The sequence below is a fragment of the Eschrichtius robustus genome, chromosome X (genome assembly GCF_028021215.1).
Source record: "Eschrichtius robustus isolate mEscRob2 chromosome X, mEscRob2.pri, whole genome shotgun sequence".
NCBI lineage: Eukaryota > Metazoa > Chordata > Mammalia > Artiodactyla > Eschrichtiidae > Eschrichtius > Eschrichtius robustus.
This window is the reverse complement of record NC_090845.1, coordinates 36,908,554-36,928,817: the sequence shown is the minus strand read 5'-3', so window position 1 is coordinate 36,928,817 and position 20,264 is coordinate 36,908,554. Positions and strand designations below refer to the sequence as shown.

Here is a 20,264-nt window from a genome sequence, read left to right as displayed (position 1 = left end):
CCAAAAATAAATTAATTAAAAAAAAAAAGATAATTACCTTTGAAAAAGAAAAAAGGTATATGAACTTTGAGCCCTCAGTCCACCAGAACTGTATCCAATTTGCAAACATCTGAGAACCACAGGTGCGGGGAGCGGGGAGCGGGGGGCGGGGAGCGGGGAGCGGGGGGCGGGGAGCGGGGAGCGGGGAGCGGGGGGGCGGGGGGCGGGGGCGGGTGGAGAAGAGGAGCCACTATCTGCCAAATGATTTTTGTTCAGCAATTAAAAGTGAGGAGGCATATGCAAATGACAATAACTTTAATTTTTTTAAAAAACTGTTAACAGTAGACTAGTTTTCAAGTTGGTCCAAAGAAGGATAATCCCAGCAGCTGTGACATGCTAACAATGGGTTCAGGTTCAGAGCAAGAGTAAATCAGGCTAGACCACTAAGGAACACTGTGTAAATGTAAAACACGAAAAGCCCCATGTGAGCAAAGCAGAAAGCTGTTTTTAGAGGCAAACGCAGGCCTTCTCAAAGGCTTTCATGAGAGGTTTTGATGTAGAAGATTCTTATCAAATGTAAATATCTGGAGGGGAATCAACTCCGATCTAAGCTGTTCCTTTTTGCCCAGCTCGTCTGTCCCTGCCTTCCCTTTAGTCCCAAATTGCCATGGAGATGGGCACTAGCAGACAACCATGATCCCCCGAGAGCTCTTTGAAGGAGGGGCCACACAATTTTGCAACTTTTAAAATCTATGAAGTACTTTGAGCTTCCTCGGGAAAGACCTAAAAATATGAAGTCACTTATCACTTTACCTCAGAAGTTAAGCCAAGTTTTAAATGGCTTGAGAAGTTTTAACAGGTAAATCTGGTCAGGGATCTGACTTTGCATTGTTGCATAAACTGAACTTGAATAAAATAGTTATATCAGTGGAATAACACTTACTGGGCCTGGGAAACGCTACTGGTTCATGAAAAAATCCAATCCTCTTTTAACAGTGATCATCACTACTCCTAGGTCAGAATCACTATTTATATATAAAAATACTCTCACATGAATATTTTCAAAAAATAAATAGCTTTATTTACAGTTTAGTTTTGCTATCAACATCTACCTTTCTGTATTCTATATACAAGAATGTTCTGAAAACATCGTGTTAACATGTCATAAAATTCTTGATATCACTTGCCCAAACTATGACTATGATTTTAATTCAGCTTCTTCCCTGAGACTTTGAGAAAGGAAATAGTTTACCTGTGGTTTCATGTATGTAATTGAAACTATGCTTTTAAAGTGAACATATTGTCCTAAACTTCATATATTCCCGGAGAAAGGCAAGGAGGGAGATAAAGATACAAGCCACGTTCAGAGAGCTGGAGAGAACCTGTAGTGCCCTTCAGTAGTGCCTAAAGAAACTTCTAAGCATCAGACATTCTATACACCATCTCCTTTCACTCTCACTGCATCTCCACGAAGTAAGCCTTGTAGCTATTATTATGCCTAATTTCAAACGTGGCAACAAGCTTGGAGAGTTAAATTCTCACAGTTAATATGTAATAACAAGAGGACTTGAACACACAATTTTCTGGCTCCAAGTCTTGGTGTTTCTACCATGTGGCTTTCCTTTCTTTGTATTTTTTGCTTGCACTTTGGGATTTTCAAGGGGATACAGGGCAAGAGGCCATACACCTTACCTCTGGTGCTGCCTAGCTTATCTTTATATATTAACTATTAACTTTCTCTGGGAGCACAGGCACCAGCCTTAACACTTCCCCATTTTTTCACTGCTGCTAAAAGCTGATAATAGGCTTGAGCTGCCCACAGCACAAAAAAAACTTTTTGCCTCTTTTTTTTTTTTTAAACTGCAAAGTTATATGTATTTTCAATTCAAGCTCTATGAGCTTAGAGAATGTCTCAGGACTTCAAGATCGAAAACTGAAGTTGATCCAACACTTATCCCCCCTAAACGAATCATGAAATAGAGAAAATACAGAGCATTGTGTTTCACCTGTCCCACCGTCCCAGGAAAGCATCATAATGGCATCTAAGGAAGTGTTCCAAAGGGCCCTACTGCAGTCACGCTCAGATCTGCTGTCCACAGCGGCAGGCTGGCTCCCTGGAAAACTGGAAACATGGCTGGACACTGCTTAACAAAGCTTAGCACTTCACTGGGAACTAGTCAGAGACCACAGCACATGTTATAACACATTTAAGTCTCTCCTAAGATTAACACAAAAGACTTGTAAATAAAGACCTGCAAGATGTGTGCACTAGTATTAGCTGGTGTTTTTCCTCCGACTCTTTACGTCTCAGTAGCCAAGTGAAATTTCTGTCTTTAAAATAAGTTTCTAGGCCTCAAAATGCATAGGTCGTGCTTGAGCCTCTTAAAAGATTCAAAATGTTAACTAAGCACTCCAATAAGCTAGTCAAGTTGGTTCAAAACTGTAATATATGTACCTTCCCAAATTCTTTGAATATTTATGAACTTTCTGTTGAGATGTATGTGCTTACCTTGGTACTGAATTATTAGAAATAAAAAGCTTGGTAGCTTCTTCCCAAACAAAACTGAACACTTACGGAGATGATTATCTACTACTTTGAAATACCAGAAAAAAATAAAATTGGCTTTTGCTAAAAAAAAAAAAAATCAATTAACTGTATTTTATTTAACTACTAAGCCATCCATTGGTGGATTAGAAAGCAACAAACTTTTGTCAAATTTCGTTAACACATTTGCTTTTTTTTATTTTTTAGAATATAGTCTACATCTGGATTAAAAAAGTTTTAAATAAATTTAAGACATATAACAACAGTGGAACCCTTCATCATTCTATGTACAACACGGATAGAATGTCAGTTGGTTCCATTTCGGGTAAGTCCACTTTCTCATAATAACGTTATTACTTTCACTGAGTGGCAAGCTTCGTACGAGCTGGCACAGTGCCAGCTTACACACTTGGGGGGGTGGTGGCGTGAAAGGGATGGGATAGGGGTACCACAGGACAACTCTACAGTGTAACAGGAAATCATTAATAAAGTAGTACCGGTTACCGACAGACAGTGCTGTTTGTGCGCTTATCACAATGGAATTGCCGAAGTTTCAGATCAAGGAGGAGATTGGAAATACTTAAGACGGGGCCACGGTTACAAAAAGAAATAGTGCAAACAGGAAAACTGATGCAACCTTAGCAGCGCTGCGGCCTCCACCAGCCCAACGGCAGGGCGGCGGGAGGCTGTGCGCCCGCCCCGCCTTCCCCAGCGCCCAGCTCCGGGCGGCGCTCCTAAACGTGGCAACCCAGCGCCGCGCCCTGGAATGGCCCCTTCTCGGCCCTTCTCCTCCGGAAAGAACAGAAAAGAAACTCCAGGAAAAGCACAGACTGAATGCAGGGCGTCAACTCAGTCCTATTCCCACCAAAGTAGAACACAGCCCCCTCATTCCCCCTCCCCACCCCCGCGGGAGAGAGGGAAGTCCTTGAGCACTACCCCACCTCTTTTGCCACCGCTTTCCTCTCCTCTCCCCAAAGAAGCCCCCTCCTCCATGCAGCCCTGCCGCGTCCCCTGCACGTACGCAGCCCCCCAACTTTGCAGTCTGCCCATCGCGCCCTAGAGCCAGAAAGAAAATAGCTTTGAGGAAAGAGAGGGTGAGAGATGGGGCCGGGAAGGGTGCTGGGCAGCCGCGGGGAACCCGCCTCAGTGCCCCCAATTGCTGAAGCCGATCTCCTGCTTGTATCTATTAGTGAGGATGTTGGCTTTGCGCGTGAGTTTGGAGAGCACAGTGTGCAGCCCGCGCAGGTGGTAGTGGAACTGCTGTTCCAGGTCCTCCTCGCCGGCGTCCGCGCCCTCCAGGTGGCTCAGGTCCACCAGGATGTCCTTGGACTTCCAGGCGCTCCCCTCCTCGCTCCCCGCCGGCGGCGGCGGCTGCTGCAGGACCCCCCACTCGATGTCGTTGCGGATGGACTTGAGCAGCACGTAGTGGCTGTACATGTCCCGGGAGGGCGCGAAAAAGCTGCCGTTGCCGCTGCCCGGGCCGGGGGCCGGGGGCGTGCGCTCCTCCAGGCAGCCGCCACTGCCGCCTACCTCCACGCCAACGCCGTTGTCCAGCCCGGGCTCGGCCAGTGGCACGTCGCGCAGCAGGCTGGGCACCATCACCGTCTGGTCCATGTTGTTCACGGCGCCGATGAAGCGATTCATGGCGTTAAAGAGCGAGTGCTTCTGGTTGTAGGTGTCGCAAATCTGCATCATGGTGGCCGCGCGGGCGCCGAAGCACAAGGACGCAGGGGCACGGGATGGCCGGCCGGTGCGAGGTACTGTACGCCTTTCACGCGCTCTCTGAGGCCCGCGCCGGGGTCCTGGCTGCAGCCGGTGCGGCGGGATTCCCGGCTCCTCCTCCGCCCTCTCCAACTCTCGTCTAGATCGCAGCCCGGCCCTGCGGGAAGCACGACTTCTCCTGGCTCTGGCGTCCGGAAGCTCGCGATATCGGCGCGTGGTCTCTGGGTCGAGCCCTGGCCTGGTTGGGAGACGGGGACGAAAGAGCAGATTATTCACGCGGCTAGGGTGCCCGGCGCCCCCACCCGCGCGCACCTCCCTCCCTGGTTAGCTTGTCTGGGACGGCTCCCGGGTGACTCCCAGTAGCCGGACGGTCCCACCTCCTCGCCCCCCGCCCAGGGCAGCGGAGAAAAGGAAGGGGTGCTCCCCACTCCAGTCTCCCTCCGCAAAGCCTGAGTCCAAGCACCCACGCTGACGGGGCAGAGGTGGGGCGGGGGCACGCACTTCCTCCGGCGCCTCGAGATCCCCTGCTGCTGGGTAGCTCAGTGTTCCCGCTGCTGGCTGCTGCTGCCGGCGGACGCTGCTGCGGTCAGTGGCCGAACTGTGACTGCGGGCGGTGGTGGTGGCGTCGGCCCCCTACCCATCCCAGGTGCTCAATTTATAGAGCCCCGGAAAGGTGTCGCCGGCGCTCAAGGCCACCCCCCCGTGTCTCCTCCTCCCGCCTCCCCGGTAGCGCGGAGATAAAAGGCCCGAGCTGGGGATGACCGCGAGTAACACTCCAGGCCCTTTCTACAGCGGGGGCGGGGCGCGCCGGGCCAGCCCCGCCTCTCGCCTGATACCCGGGCGGAGGGAGGGCGCAGTGGCAGGGCAGGGCAGGGCAGAGGAGGGACAGAACAGCCGCACCCAGCCATCGCCGAGTGCAGAGCAGGCCAGCTTGGGGGGAGGGCCAGGCACAGTGCGGGTAAAGAAGGTGCCGGCGTCCGGTCTGGCAAGAGGGCGGGCTGGAGTGCGGGGGGATGGGTGCGCCTTGCTCACGCTCCCAGGGTGGGATGACCGAAGTGCAGGCGCCCAGGTTGTAAAGTGAGGCCCCCAACCCCGCATCTATGCTGGCAGTGGCCCGGAAACTACCGATCCGGTTTATTAATAGCCGTCGGGGAAGAGGGACCCGCAGCAGCAGCAACTCCATCCCGAGACTCTTACGTAAGAAGGGTGACTGGGCATGCCGGGTGCACGTGGACGCGTGGTGCTCCCGCCGTGGCCCTGGCCTTGGCCAGCTGCTGGGGGAGGGGGACCTCGGAGGCTTTTGCCTCCCTGCTGGCGAGGTCTTTCCCAATATTTCCTGTAACAGCCTTTGCCAGGGATGAAGAGCGACCCACCATCGGATCTGCACATTTTTCCAAGAGATCAGATGTGACAGTGCGGTGAAGCAGCCAAATTCCTGACTTTTGTCCAAGTCCCGCTACTCAGAGATCCCAGGCCCCAGGCCGTGTGGCCTTTTGGCTGCCAAAGGGCCAGGAGAGAGTGACAGTAGGTAGGTCCGGTGTTGGGTGTCTTTCATCATTTAACAGAAAAGGGGGGAGGTGTCCAATATTTTTTTAGGAGGGGAGTTTGAAATGTACCTTTCCAAAAATAGTTCTTAAAACGCAAGGTCATTTAATAGGGCCTAAACTAGCTACCAAATCGCTGGATTTAACTTTTAAGAGCCTTGCACCTTCAATTTCACTTTGAGACTCCAAACCACAGCCTGTTTTCATTTTTGTTTCACCATCTCAATCCCCATGCCATGTCTGTCCTTCATACACCAGTCTTCTCCAACAGTCCTACAGATAATTCAAGAAGACTCAAGTTTCTAATTTTGAATCTCTTTTCTCTAAAACCTTTCAGGGGTGCTTTTAGTACACTGTTTTTTCACAGGACAAAAAGTGCCAAAAGGGAGAAGCAAATAATAAGAGGTTTATTTTTTTCCCTGTTTCTTTCACCTTAATAATATATATTTAATTTTTTCCCACAGCAAACCATCTTTCTAATTGTCTTTTGAATGAAACTGTGACTTGGTGCGACAAGGGCTGGACAGGAGTCAGTGACTTCTGGAGACAGAGCTCAGCCTGGGGAGCCCCCTTCCCAGGGCTTATTAGCTCTGCCAGATCATAGCCCTTGTTTTCTTATCTAGAAAAACTGGAATCATGTTACCTGCTCAACCTATCAGGGGCTTTGGGAGAATCAATGGAAAGGAAAATATAGAGCAAAAAAGCATTATATAAATTTCAAGTATTAAAATAATCTCACCTCCCTCTTTACACACGTGGAGACTTGCAAACTCTTCCGGCCCCAGTTTCCTGATCAATAAAATGGAGCTTCTCCCATGGGCTGTGCCAGATTTGGGGTGAATAAGATAATAGATGTACAAATTATTATGTAAATACAAAGTACTTTACAAAGATGAAATTGTACTTTATGTAGGATCTTATCATGGTCTAAAGGTGTTTATGTGAAGAGTCAGAAACCTTAAAATGTGGAAATGGTCTATGATGATCCACAGACCCTTCCCCCCATTGCTTAGGCAACCGGCAAGTACAAAATAGTCCAGCTTGATTTTAAGCCCTTATGTGCAATGACATACAAAAAGCATTGCAAGAAGTAATCTCGAAAAAAATCCACACACACATCCAGTTTCCAACAACTGATTCTCTATAAACTAAAACGTACTTTGTCTCCCATGACAGACCCTCTGGATATTTTAAGTCCGTATACCTCTGATGAAAACTTAGTATTCAAATCTGAGTTACTAAATGCCGGGATCCTGCCTCTTTTCTTCCCAGTTTCAGCAAAGTGTGATAATGACTCGCAGAAAACGGAAATTCAAGTGATCTAGCAAACGGATCCCAGCAAAAAACGCCCAGCTTGGGAGAAAGCCCCTAATGCCTTCTTTTTGGCCTCCACTCCTCCCCGGTCTGTTTCCTTCCTTCTTCTGGTGTCGAGGTCACTCTCCATCCCCCAGTTTCTTGACTCCTGTTCTTTCACATTTCTTAAACACTATAAGAGAAAGATGGCTCATGCACCTGCTTGCAAAACTTCCCAAACCGGGCCTTCTCGGCTCCCGCAGGGCCAGAAGAACAACTCACGCCCACCCGGGTAACTCCTGAACGGAAAGGTCCGGAGCCAGAGCTCCCGGCCCTTGGAATCACCCCACCACCGCCCCTCCGGCTTCAGCCAATCAGGTGCCGTCAAGGAATATTATGCAAATAAGCCTTCGTGCCCCAGCCAGTCAGGAGCCACGGCCCCCTCCCCCCAGCGTCCTCTTTCACCCCAGCCGAGCCGAAGTGGCGGCGGCGTCCCCGGCAACCGGAGCGCCGCCAATTTTCCCCTCCACTTGCGCCTGGAAAAAAAAATTAAAATGGTTCCTTGGGGTCACCTGGGAGGGGAGCGGGCGGGTCTGGCCCGGCCGGAGGCGAAGAGCCTCTGCGGTTGCCCTAGGCGCTTTCCCGGTTGCAATCCGGAACAGGCTGGAGATGCTGAGCAACCTGCCCAGGCCTCATTTTGCCTCTGGAAAACAGAAGTCGTCTGGTGAGCAAACAACTTTTGAGTACTTTTTGCAGGCCAGCAGGCTCCCGGCCTCTGGTCTCTGCTTCCTCCCCAATACGCTAAATTCTCAGTAAAAGCTTTGTCTGGAGTCTGGCACCCACCCCACCTCTTGGTCCACAGCTCCAACTCCGGAGCTCAGTTCAGATTCTTAATTCCCACATTTCCCTTCTTACTTCAGCAACCATAACATCACGTTTTGCTGGTCCATCTCCCAAAAAGCGTTCACAAATGACCCCTTCTGTGTCCTTTGGATAGTTCCGGGAAAGATGGCATTTAAAGTAACCAGAAATTCATAAACAAAATACAGAACAACAATAAACTGGTCAAAGAAGGCACATTGGAGAAATAAGAGATTTGGCCTAGAGCTGGTGGGAGGGTGGTATCCTTGAAAAGCTAGAAACCAGCCCAACTCAAGATAGTGGAGACTCTGGATTACTTTGAGGTAGAAATTAGAAGGAACCACTTCATGCTGTGTCGTAGAAATATGACAATCAGACTGGCTTGTTAAAGGCCATCTAGTCCAGCCATCCACTTGTGCTGAAATTGCTCACAACATCCCCACCAAGTGGTCACCCTGGCCCACATTCTTGTAATTTCCATCTTCTAGGTTAGTTCTCCCATCTTGGAGCCCTCTGGGAGGCCATGCAGCCCACCGTCAGATATCAATAGATAGGGTCTCCAATCCACTCTTTTTCAAGCCAGCTATTCCAAGTTCCTGCAGCAGTTTTTTGTGGTCTCTCTGAGGTTGCTCATCCATCCTGCTCACCGTCTCTGGAAGTAGCTCCACTTTGCTTGTAAGTGTGGCATCTGGAATTCATTCAAGCACCATCTTTTCTAGGACAGAATGGAGTGACGTGGCCACCTATTTTACTATAAATGGTAACTTTTCTAGATCATATTGATTGCACACAAGTGCTTGGAACTTAGACATGTTAACACATTTTAACTTCACAACAACCCTGAGAAGGAAGTAAGGGTCACAGAGTTTAAGTAGCCAAAGTAGCAGAACTGGGATTTGACCTAGTATGCTGATGCCAGAACCAATGTTCCTTCTACTACCCAACAAATATCTATTTCTTACAATGCTGCCTACTATTTAAATGGACTTCTTTTAACTGCTACATCCATATGCAGCTGGTTAACAAAATTCTATGTATCCCGTTCTTTTTTTTTTTTTTAATTGCAGTATAGTTGATTTACAATGTGTCAGTTTCAGGTGTATAGCAAAGTGATTCAGTTATACATGTATATATGTTCCTTTTCAGGTTCTTTTCCCTTATAGGTTATTACAAAATATTGAGTAGAGTTCCCTGTGCTATACAGTAGGTCCTTGTTGGTTATCTGTTTTATATATAGTAGTGTGTATCTGTTAACTCCAAACCTCTAACTTATCCCTCCTCCCCCCTTTCCCCTTTGGTAACCATAAATTTGTTTTCTATGTCTGTGGGTCTATTTCTGTTTTGTAAATAAGTTCATTTGTATCATTTGTTTTTTAGATTCCACATATAAGCGATATAAGATATTTGTCTTCCTCTGGCTAACTTCACTTAGTATGATAATCTCTGGGTCCATCCATGTTGCTGCAAATGGCATTATTTCATTCTTTTTTAATGGCTGAGTAATATTCCATTGAATATACCACATCGTCTTTACCATTCATCTGCCAACGGATGTTTAGGTTGCTCCCATGTCTTGGCTATTGTCAGTAGTGCTGCAATGAAGATTGGGGTGCATGTATCTTTTCAAATTATGGTTTCCTCTGCTTATATGCCCAGGAGTGGGATTGCTGGATCATATGGTAGCTCTATTTTTAGTTTTTTAAGGAACCTCCATACTGTTCTCCATAGTGGCTGTACCAGTTTACATTCCCACCAACAGTGTAGGAGGGTTTCTGTTTTCCACATCCTCTCCAGCATTTATTATTTGTAGACTTTTTGATGATGGCCATTCTGACCAGTGTGAACTGATACCTCATTGTAGTTTTGATTTGCATTTCTCTAATAATTAGCGATGTTGAGCATTTTTTCATGTGCCTGTTAGCCATCTGTATGTCTTCTTTGGAGAAATGTCTGTTTAGATCTTCTGCCCATTTTTTGATTGGGTTTTTGGCTTTTTTGATATTGAGCTATATGAGTTGTTTGTATATTTTGGAAATTAATCCCTTGTCGGTCACATCGTTTGCAAATATTATCTCCCATCCTATAGGTTGTCTTTTCGCTTTGTTTGTCATTTCCTTTGCTGTGCAAAAGCTTTTAAGTTTACTTAGGTCCCATTTGTTTATTTTTGTTTTTATTTCCATTACTCTAGGAGACGGATCCAAAAAGATATTGCTGCAATTTATGTCAAAGAGTGTTCTGCCTATGTTTTCCTCTAGGAGTTTTGTAGTATCCGGTCTTACTTTTAGGTCTTTAACCCCTTTTGAGTTTTTGTATATGGTGTTAGAGAATGTTCTAATTTCATTCTTTTACATGTAGTTGTCCAGTTCTCTGTATCCCATTCTTGAGCAGGGCAGATCTTTTTGGACCAAAGTACAGAACTTTTAATTATCTTACTTAAACTTTATCTCATTAGATTTAGCCCATTACTTCAGCCTGTTTCAATATTTTAGGTCCTAATTTGGTGCTCTAATGTGTTTGGGTCTTACCCATACATTTGATAACTATCCTACATATTCATCCAAGTTATTGATAATTTACAGGCAGCACTGGCTGGGCAAAGGGCAAAGTACTTTGGAACATTTGAAAAGCTTCTTCAGCTTGATATCAGCCCATTAATTAGCATCTTTAATTAATTAATTAATTAGCACCTTTTGGCGTATGTTGTTTCAGCCAGCTATGAATCATGTTAACTGTATAATCATCTAGCCTATATTTTTCTTCTTGACCACAGAATATTATGAGAGGCCTTGCTAAATGCCTTGCTAGAGTCTCAAGTTAATGGCCAGTTTTTCTTTTATGGAATCGGGAAGAAGGGCATTTTTGTCATCTGCCATGGAGGAGCCACTGTCACATGATACAAAAATGCAGAAATCGCATCATAATATTCCAAGTTAAAATTGTAGGGGGTGGTATTTAATCTCAATGTAATCGTCATTATAGGAAACACCCTCATGAAGATTTAGTTGGGAGAAGATAGGGAGATGCTAAAACCTGGAAACATGGCAGTAGTGAGTCTGCTGGCCTCCAACCTTAAGCTTTCAGGTTCTGGCATGTCTGAATATGTTGTGGTTAGCATTTTGTCCCAATCTTATTTTTAAAAAGCCTCTTTATTATTTTTTTGACTTTTTATTTTATATTGGAGTATAGCCGATGAACAATGTTATGATAGTTTCAAGCGCACAGCAAAGCGACTCAGCCATACATATACATGTATCCATTCTCCCCCAAACTCCCCTCCCATCCAGGCTGCCACATAACATTGAGCAGAGTTCCCTGTAAAATACAGTAGGTCCTTTTTAAATATAGCAGTGTGTACATGTCAATCCCAAACTCCCTAACTATCCCTTCCCTCCACCCTTCCCCCTCACGCCCCGTAACCATAAGATCATTCTCTAAGTCTGTGAGTCCGTTTCTGTCTTATAAATACGTTCATTTGTATCATTTCTTTTTAGATTCTGCATATAGGCGATATCATACGATATTTCTCTTTGTTTTACAATTAGTAGAAATTTGGAAACAAATTCATGTGTACACCATTAATAAGCGACTTTGTCATAATTATCATGGTTATAATTGTCGTTTTGTTCCTGGAAGAATATTAGACAGGGAAACGTTTTCCATCTTTAAGACACAGAACGTCTCGTGTAATTTCATTTTGTGCCAAGTGGGTGATTGCTTGGCTGGAAGTAGAAAGTGTTTGTTTGTGGCACAGAGTTCAGTCAGCAATATTTATCAAAAATGTTTATTTGGGGCTACACAGTATCTTTAGAAACGACTTACTTGGTTTCTATTGGAGGGGCTCAAATATCATTGCAATCCTGATTTAAACTATAGATGAGGGACTTCCCTGGTGGCACAGTGGTTAAGAATCCGCCTGCCAATGCAGGGGACACAGGTTCCATCCCTGGTTGGGGAAGATCCCACATGCCGCAGAGCAACTAAGCCTGTGCCCCGCAACTACTGAGCCTGCGCTCTAGAGCCTGTGAGCCACAACTACTGAGCCCACGTGCCACAACTACTGAGCTTGTGTGCCATGGCTACTGAAGCCCGTGCACCTAGAGCCCGTGCTCCGCAACAAGAGAAGCCACCGCAATGAGAGGCCCACGCACCGCAACTAGAGAACACCCACGCACAGCAATGAAGACACAATGCAGCCAAAAATAAATAAATAAATAAAATTTATTTTAAAAAAACTGTAAGTGGAAATGCTGAGGTGATTCACATAGTAATTAGATTTGGGGTTTTAGAAAGAACAACCTTGATTTACTTAACAAAAAGTCTATAAGAGAAAAAATGAACAACGTTGCTGTGTATGAAAACTTCTCTCTCTCATTTAGTCTCCTTCACTAGCAGATTATCTAAATCATTGGGCTTTGGATTCAGAATCCAGAATATTACAAATTGAAGATTCCTAGGAATCTACTAAGTATTAAATTAAGAAATTCTAATGTGGGTTTAGGGTTTGTTCATTCCCTCCTGTTTTTTCATTTAGTTTCAGACACCATGTTCAGCTTTGTTAGCTCCAGATTGAAGCAAACTGATGCCGCTAAGAATGACCATTTCAGCTGCCTTTATAAATGTCACTCTTGACCTATTCTAGGGACCAGACCTCTGTACATTCAACCAATTGGTTCAAGTACTTTGCGTTTCTTTGTACCATTTGTGTAATTCCTCCAAAGCTGGAAAATAGAGTGCTTGGGTTATTACTATCTAATGTCATGTTTACTCAAAATTCTATTTTTTATTTATTCAAGCATAAGGTATTAATTTGCCTTCCTTCTAGAACACAACTCTTAACCTATCTTCCAGACAGAAACAGTCTCCTCTCCCCTCCCCTTGCCCCCGCTCCTCCCCCTCCCCTTTCCCCTCCGCCCACCACTCTCCCTCCCCTCCCCTCCCTCCCTGCTCCTACCCCCCTCCTCTCTCTCTGCCCACCACAGGGCCAGAAATTGAAATGGGAGGAATGCTTAATAGGAGTATGATGTACTCCCAAGTCTCGAACTATTTTGGAATCCTTCTATGATCCATTCCAAACAATGAGGTGTGCAAGGAGGTCAAGTTCACCTACAAGATACTGTATATGATGGTATAATATCAATAAGTTAACTACAGAAAAAATTAAACCCACCACACATTGCGAAGTAAGTGATTAATTCCAAAATTATGACAGCATTCTTATTAAGGCCATAGAAACATCCAAGTAAATTTGTGTTATAATACCAAAATTAGGTAGAAATAAGTTTTCTGTAACAAACATTCTATCTACTTGAGAGGGTGGAGGTGTCAGATCACATAGTGTAGTGGAAAGAGCAAAGCTTCTGGAGTCAGACCCATCCCCATCTCCCACCCCACAACCCCCAGGTGTAAATCACTCCTCTGCCACTTCCTAGCCTGTGGGCTCAGAGAAGACACATACCCTCTGTAAGCCTCAGTTTCCTCACCTTGCAGAGTTAATGGAAGCATTAAAGATGAAGTATGCACCTTACAGAATATCAAGCATATGGTAGGCTGTTAATATGTCACCTGGCTATGATATATTTTCACTGTATATTGTATTAGTCTATATCATGAGGCTGTATATGAGAATTGTGAATGACAATAAATACCTGTATTTTCTTGTAGCTCATCTATCTTTTGTAGTGTGAAGAACTGTTTGGGGCCTTGGACCTCTTCCGCTTGCAAGTTTTTGGGATACATGATGTCTTTTTTTTTCTTTTCTCCTTCCTCCCCCCTCCCTCCCCCTCCCCTCCCCCTCCCCTCCCTCCCCTCCCCCTCCCCTCCCTCCCCTCCCCCTCCTTCCCCTCCCCTCCCCCTCCTTCCCCTCCCCTCCCCCTCCCCTCCCTCCCCCTCCTCCCCCTCCCCCCTCCCCCTCCTCCCCCTCCCCTCCCTCCCCTCCTCCCCCTCCCCTCCCTCCCCCTCCCTCCCCCCCCTTCTTTCTTTTTCTTTCCTTCTTTCTTTTCTTTTCTTTCCTTCCTTCCTTCCTTCCTTTCTTGTCAGTTCTGTCACTATGCTTTCTCTCAGCACACATTCCTTTTTTTCTTTTTTTTTAAGAAAGTTATTTATTTGTTTTTATTTTTGGCTACATTGGGTCTTCGTTGCTGTGTGTGCGCTTTCTCTAGTTGTGGCGAGTGGGGGCTACTCTTCGTTGCAGTGCGTGGACTTCTCATTGTCGTGGCTTCTCTTGTTGCAGAGCAGGGGCTCAAGGCGCTCAGGCTTCAGTAGTTGTGGCGCATGGGCTTAGTTGCTCTGTGGCATGTGGGATCTTCCCGGGCCAGGGCTCAAACCCGTGTCCCCTGCATTGGCAAGCGGATTCTCAACCACTGCGCCACCAGGGAAGCCCTCAGCACACACATTCTTAAAACAGTTCACAAATTCCTCATCATACATAACGTGAACATTTACCACATTCATGGTTTAGATCTCTCAAACTTATTTAGCCAAGAAAGGTAGTATTTGAAGAACAAATAATTTAAAGAGAAATCATAAGTGAAAGGAGGAGAGGAGGTTAGCCATGCAGATAGCTGGGGGGAAAGCAGGGCAAACAGGAAACAGCCAGTGCAAAGGCCTTGAGGCAGAGGCACGCTTGAAATATTCAAGGAATGACAAAGAGGCCAGTGTGGCAGTAGCAGATAGAGCAAAGGGGAGAGTGTTAGGTGATGAGATCCGAAAGGCAATGGGATCAGATCACAGAGGGATTTGTAAGCTGTTTTAAAGACTTTAGCTCTTACTGGAGGAAGAGGTGTCATTGGAATGTTTTGAGCAAAAGCATGACATGCTTTGATTTACATATGAAAAGAACCCTGTATTATTCTCTGGGTTGAGAATAGTCTCCAGAGGAGCAAGGGTGGAAACTAGATGGGCAGTTAGAAGACCACTGAAATCATCCAGGAGAGAGATGAAAGTGGCTTAGACAAAGATGGCAGTGGTGAGAAGTGGTTGTGTTCTAGGTATATTTAAAAAGTTGAGCCAGTAAAATCTGCTGATGGATTGCATTTAGGTGTCAGAAAAAAAGATAATCAAGGAAGACAAGTTTTTGATCCAAGCAACCAAAAAGAGCTAACACTGAAATGGGAAAGAGTCCTGGCAGAGCATGTTTGAATGAGAGGATCAAGAATCCAATTTTAAACATGTTAATTTCAAGATACATATTATACATCAAGCAGAGACACTGCATAGGTGGTCAGATATCAGCGTTGAATCATAGTATTTTTTAAGTGCTGCCCCAAATTCTAGTTTTCATAAGAGTGCAATGGATCAAAAAGGTTTTGATTATAAAAAACCCACCACCAACAGTAACTATCCCTGACCCCCCCACCAGCACACCATCCCTCTTGTTCCCTTCACGGGCTACCTTCCCCAGAGTTGCCTAAGCATCTCTGTCACCTCCTTTTCAGTCCTCAGCCCACTCCACTCTGGCTTCCAGAGCCATCACTCCACAGAAGTTGCTTTTGCTGGTGCTACTAGTGACTGTCCATGGTGCAAGTCAAGGTTTCAGTTCTGCTACTTGATGTTGTCAGCACTTGACACTGCCGACCACATCCTCATTGGACTGTGCTCTTTCCTCAGCTTCTATGTTTTCCTCCTTTCTCTCTTGCTCAGTCTCCATTGCTAGTTTATCCTCCTCTACCCAGTCTTTAAATGTTGGAGTTCATAAGGACTCCCTGTTAGACCCTGTTCTCTTCTCCCCTTGTTCTTTTACCCTGGGCAGTGCCATGGTGTCAAATGTCATCCATATGTGGTTGACTCAAAACTATGTGTCTCGGGGCTTCCCTGGTGGCGCAGTGGTTAAGAATCTGCCTGCCAGTGCAGGGGACACGGGTTCGAGCCCTGGTCCGGGAGGATCCCACATGCCGCGGAGCAACTGAGCCTGTGCGCCACAGCTACTGAGCCTGCGCTCAAGAGCCCGTGCTCCTCAAAGAGAGAGGCCACCGTAGTGAGAGGCCTGCGCACCACAACGAAGGGTAGCCCCAGCTCGCCACAACTAGAGAAAGCCCGCATGCAGCAATGAAGACCCAACTCAGCCAGAAATAAATAAATAAAATAAATAAATTTAAAAAAATATGTGTCTCTAGCCGAGACCCCTCTTAGCCTCTGACCCATATATTCACCCCATTTCTCCACAGTCATGCCTCCCAGGCACCTCAAACTCAACATGTCCAAAACCATACTTTCACCGCTGCCAAGCCTGCTTCCCTTAAGTATCACATTTCTCATGAAATGGCACCATTATCCAGCCAGTTAGTTACATATGCCAGAAACTTGGAAGTCACCCTGGACATCTTTCTCTTCTTCATCCTTCACATCCAATTAGTCACAAAATCCTAAACGTATCTCAGATCTGTCACCTTCAGCTCCCTTGCTTTGTGTTTGGCTGGCTCATTCTTGTCTTTCAGATCTAGACTCAAGGGTCTTCTCTAATCACCCTACCTAAGACAAATCTCTCTCAGCTGCTCCATATCCCAGCCCTGTGGAGCTGCTCTTCTGAGCACTGGGACGCCAGCAGCAGCTGGCAGGACCCCTCTACAAAGGTCTGAGCAGCAACTTCTTGGAGCCTCTTGTCTGACCTCTTAGGTTTGAGTAATGCCAACCTCTCCTTTCTTGTTCCCCCAACCTTATGAGTGGCAGCTGCTTCTTACAGCTATTATCTCTGCACTGCCTCAATTTTGCCTTTTTGTTCTTTCAGCCCTCCACCACCTGTGTAATTAAATTCCAACATTAAAACCTCTCTGTTAAAATACCTAGGGCAGTTTCTGTTTTCTCGGATGGGCCTTACTGACACAACAACTTTGGTTATGAGTCCATTTGGGTTTTTTTAATCTTTCCTTAAGTCATTTTTAATACTTTTTATCTGCCTGGAAAATTATCCATTTTATCCACAGAGTTGTGTCAAGTATTTTCTTCTAGTTCTTTCAAGATCCTCTGTTTCTATGATAATAAACCTAATCTCATTCGTAGATTTTTGTATTCATTCTCATAGTCATCCTTTTTTCTCATTTAGGCCATTTAGCTTTTTGTCCCCTTTCTGAAGAAACAACTGCTTTTGAATTGATTTATGAATTCTGTCATTTTTCCTAATTTACTATATATATATTTTTTAACATCTTTATTGGAGTATAATTGCTTTAAAATGGTGTGTTAGTTTCTGCTTTATAACAGAGTGAATCAGCTACACGTATACTTATATCCCCATATCCCCTCCCTCTTGCATCTCCCTCCCACCCTCCCTATCCCACCCCTCTAGGTGGTCACAAAGCACCGAGCTGATCTCCCTGTGCCATGCGGCTGCTTCCCACTACCTATTTTACATTTGGTAGTGTATATATGTCCATGCCACTCTCTCACTTCGTCCCAGCTTACCCTTCCCCCTCCCCATGTCCTCAAGTCCATTCTCTACACTTGCATCTTTATTCCTGTCCTGCCCCTAGGTTCTTCAGAACCATTTTTTTTTTAGATTCCATATACATGTGTTAGCATATGATATTTGTTTTTCTCTTTCTGACTTACTTCACTCTGTATGACAGTCTCTAGGTCCATCCACCTCACTACAAATAACTCAATTTCATTTCTTTTTATGGCTGAGTAATAGTCCATTGTATATATGTGCCACATCTTTTTTTTTAACATCTTTATTGGACTATAATTGCTTTACAATGTTGTGTTAGTTTCTGCTGTATAACAAAGTGAATCAGCTATATGTATACATATATCCCCATATCCCCTCCCTCTTGCATCTCGCTCCCACCCTCCCTATCCCACCCCTCTAGGTGGTCACAAAGCACCGAGCTGATCTCCCTGTGCCATGCGGCTGCTTCCCACTAGCTATCTATTTTACATTTGGTTTTACTATATTTTTTACCTTATGAGTTTCTTCTTTCTGCTTTCCTTTGTTGTTTTGCCAGTTTTTTAAAACTTATTAAGTTGACTATTTAATTCATTTGTTTTCATCTTTCCTATTTAGTAATGAAACTGCTTAAGGGTATGGATTTTTCTTTGATTGCTGCTTTAGTTCTTTTAATTATTCTTCTTTAGATAGACTCTATTTGTGGCTTTGATATCTTCTTTGGCCCAAAAGTTACTTGAGATTTTTAAAATTTCTATATAATATAAGTTATTTTAGTTTCTATGCTTGTTATTAAGTTAAGTTTCATTATTTGGGGTCAACAAATATAATCTGCATGATTTCTACTCTGGGGATTTATTAAAGTTTTCTTTGCTTATGCCTTATTCCTTCAATTCTAATATAAACTTTAATTTTACTGCCCTTTTTATTGATTCTAAGACACATTTTAATGTTTATGAAATGGGACATCTTATCAACAATTAATGGTATCTTGCAGTTACATAATTGGCAGCGTTTTTACTTTCTTAGTGGAACATAAAATAATGTTAGATTTTACAATCTGATGACATCTTAAATTTGATGAACATGTTTTGTTTAAATCACTTTAAAATTGTAGCATACCTCAAAATGTCTACTAAAAGAAAATTGACAACTGTTAAGGTTTTTTCCCTACAGCTATTTATTTATTTTTTTTTTGGCTGTGTTGGGTCTTCGTTGCTGCGCGTGGGCTTTCTGTAGTTGCGGCGAGCGGGGACTACGCTTTGTCGCGTTGTGCGGGGCTTCTCATTGCGGTGGCTTCTCTTGTTGCGGAGTGCAGGCTCTAGGCACGCAGGCTTCAGTAGTTGTGGCACGCAGGCTCAGTAGTTGTGGCTCGCGGGCTCTAGAGCGCAGGCTCAGTAGTTGTGGTGCATGGGCTTAGTTGCTCCACAGCGTGTGGGATCTTCCAGGACCAGGGCTCGAACCCATGTCCCCTGCGTTGGCAGGCACATTCTTAACCACTGTGCCACCAGGGAAGCCCTCTACTGCTATTCTTGAATCATTGGTGTATCTTATTGTTGATGAAATCTTAGAACTAAAGACGAAGTCTTTCTTATAGTTCTATGGATACATGGAAAAAAGGAAATATTACCTGTTTTCAGGGTATAAAGTTTAATATATATCTATTCAATCAATTATCTTAATTATGTTATTTAAATCCTCAATAAAACCTTACTTAGATTTTGATGATGGTGGGAGGTGGGGAGTTGGTATACTTGGTCTGTGTTACTGCAGAGTAAGTCAAAGTCTCCAATTTTTGGACATGTTATCAATTTCTCATTGTAGTTATTTCAGGCTTTTAATGTATGCATGTTGAATATATATTACTTGTTGCACAAATAAGTGTTAGTTCATTATTTGAATTGTACCTTTTATCATTAAAAATTGATTCTCTTTGCCATTTTAATGTGTTTTTAAAAATTTAACCTTACAGGATATTAATTTTGCTGACTAATTTTTCACTTTTGTTCCATTTGCCTGATGTTTTGCCCATTGTTTTAATTTAAATCTCTGTATATCAAGCTGTTTCTATGGTAATTAGATTTTACCAGCTTCCCCATTCCTTGGTTTTTTAATTTCAATTCATCTCTTGGTTGGCTTGATTTTGTCATCAGGTGATTTTTTTTTTTCCCAAGAAGAGCTTGTGGGTGCAATATTCTGTGAGTTTTTGTAGGTTTTAAAATATATTTCTTTTTTTTTTTAATCTGGACAACAGTTAGACTGACTATAACATTATTGGATCACACTCCCTGCCCCAGAACTCTGAATATACCCTGCTATCTTCCATGGCTGAGTGTTGCTGTGGAGAAGTCTGAAGTCTCCCTGATTTATTCTAGCTTTTCTTATGGGTGCCAATAAGATTCTATGTATTCATTGAGGTTCAGTAACATTACTTGTATATGTCTATTTACTATTCTAAATCACTTTTTCCCTTGAATTTAGTATACACTCAATCCACAGATTCGTGTCTTCCTTAATTTCAAGCAAGTTTCCTTTAATTTTATCACTGAATATTTTTTCTCCTCTAGGTTTTCTACCCTTTTCTTCTGGAGCTTATCGGTATTCTTTTGTCTCCCTTTCATAGCTGTCACTTTTTTCCTATTTAGTTTCATTTATTTCCCCTTTCCCAATTCATATTGGACAATTTTTTCAAGTCTGTCTCCATATTACTTTCTTCTGATAGCGCTAATACCTATTCTACTTTTTGCCTTTCAAATGTGGTGTTTTTTTTCCAGCAATCTGAAATACTTCATTTAAAGAAGCATTTTTAAAAATCATGGTGAATAGGTCAATATCTGATAAAATTGGGTTGGGGGTACCTGGGTTGTTTATTAACATCTATATTTTTCTGTATGCTTGGTTTTTAAAAAATAGACTTTTTAATTTTTATTTATTTATTTAT

At 44.1% G+C, this 20,264-nt stretch overlaps 1 protein-coding gene across 2 annotated transcripts; it reads right to left on the bottom strand.

The window, feature by feature from the left end:
- Window positions 1-2,696: 2,696 nt before the first annotated feature.
- MID1IP1 (MID1 interacting protein 1) lies at window positions 2,697-5,005 on the bottom strand. 2 transcript variants are annotated; one of them, XM_068534023.1, is made up of 2 exons: window positions 4,748-5,005; window positions 2,697-4,484 (listed from the first exon to the last, which is right to left on the bottom strand). In XM_068534023.1, the coding sequence occupies exon 2, from the start codon at window positions 4,217-4,219 to the stop codon at window positions 3,668-3,670; it is 552 nt and encodes a 183-aa protein (XP_068390124.1). In that variant the 5' UTR covers window positions 4,220-4,484; window positions 4,748-5,005; the 3' UTR covers window positions 2,697-3,667. The 2 variants fall into 2 exon arrangements, with proteins under 2 accessions (XP_068390124.1, XP_068390125.1); XM_068534024.1 differs by lacking the exon at window positions 4,748-5,005 and adding an exon at window positions 4,624-4,720.
- Between the last annotated feature and the right edge of the window lie 15,259 nt (window positions 5,006-20,264).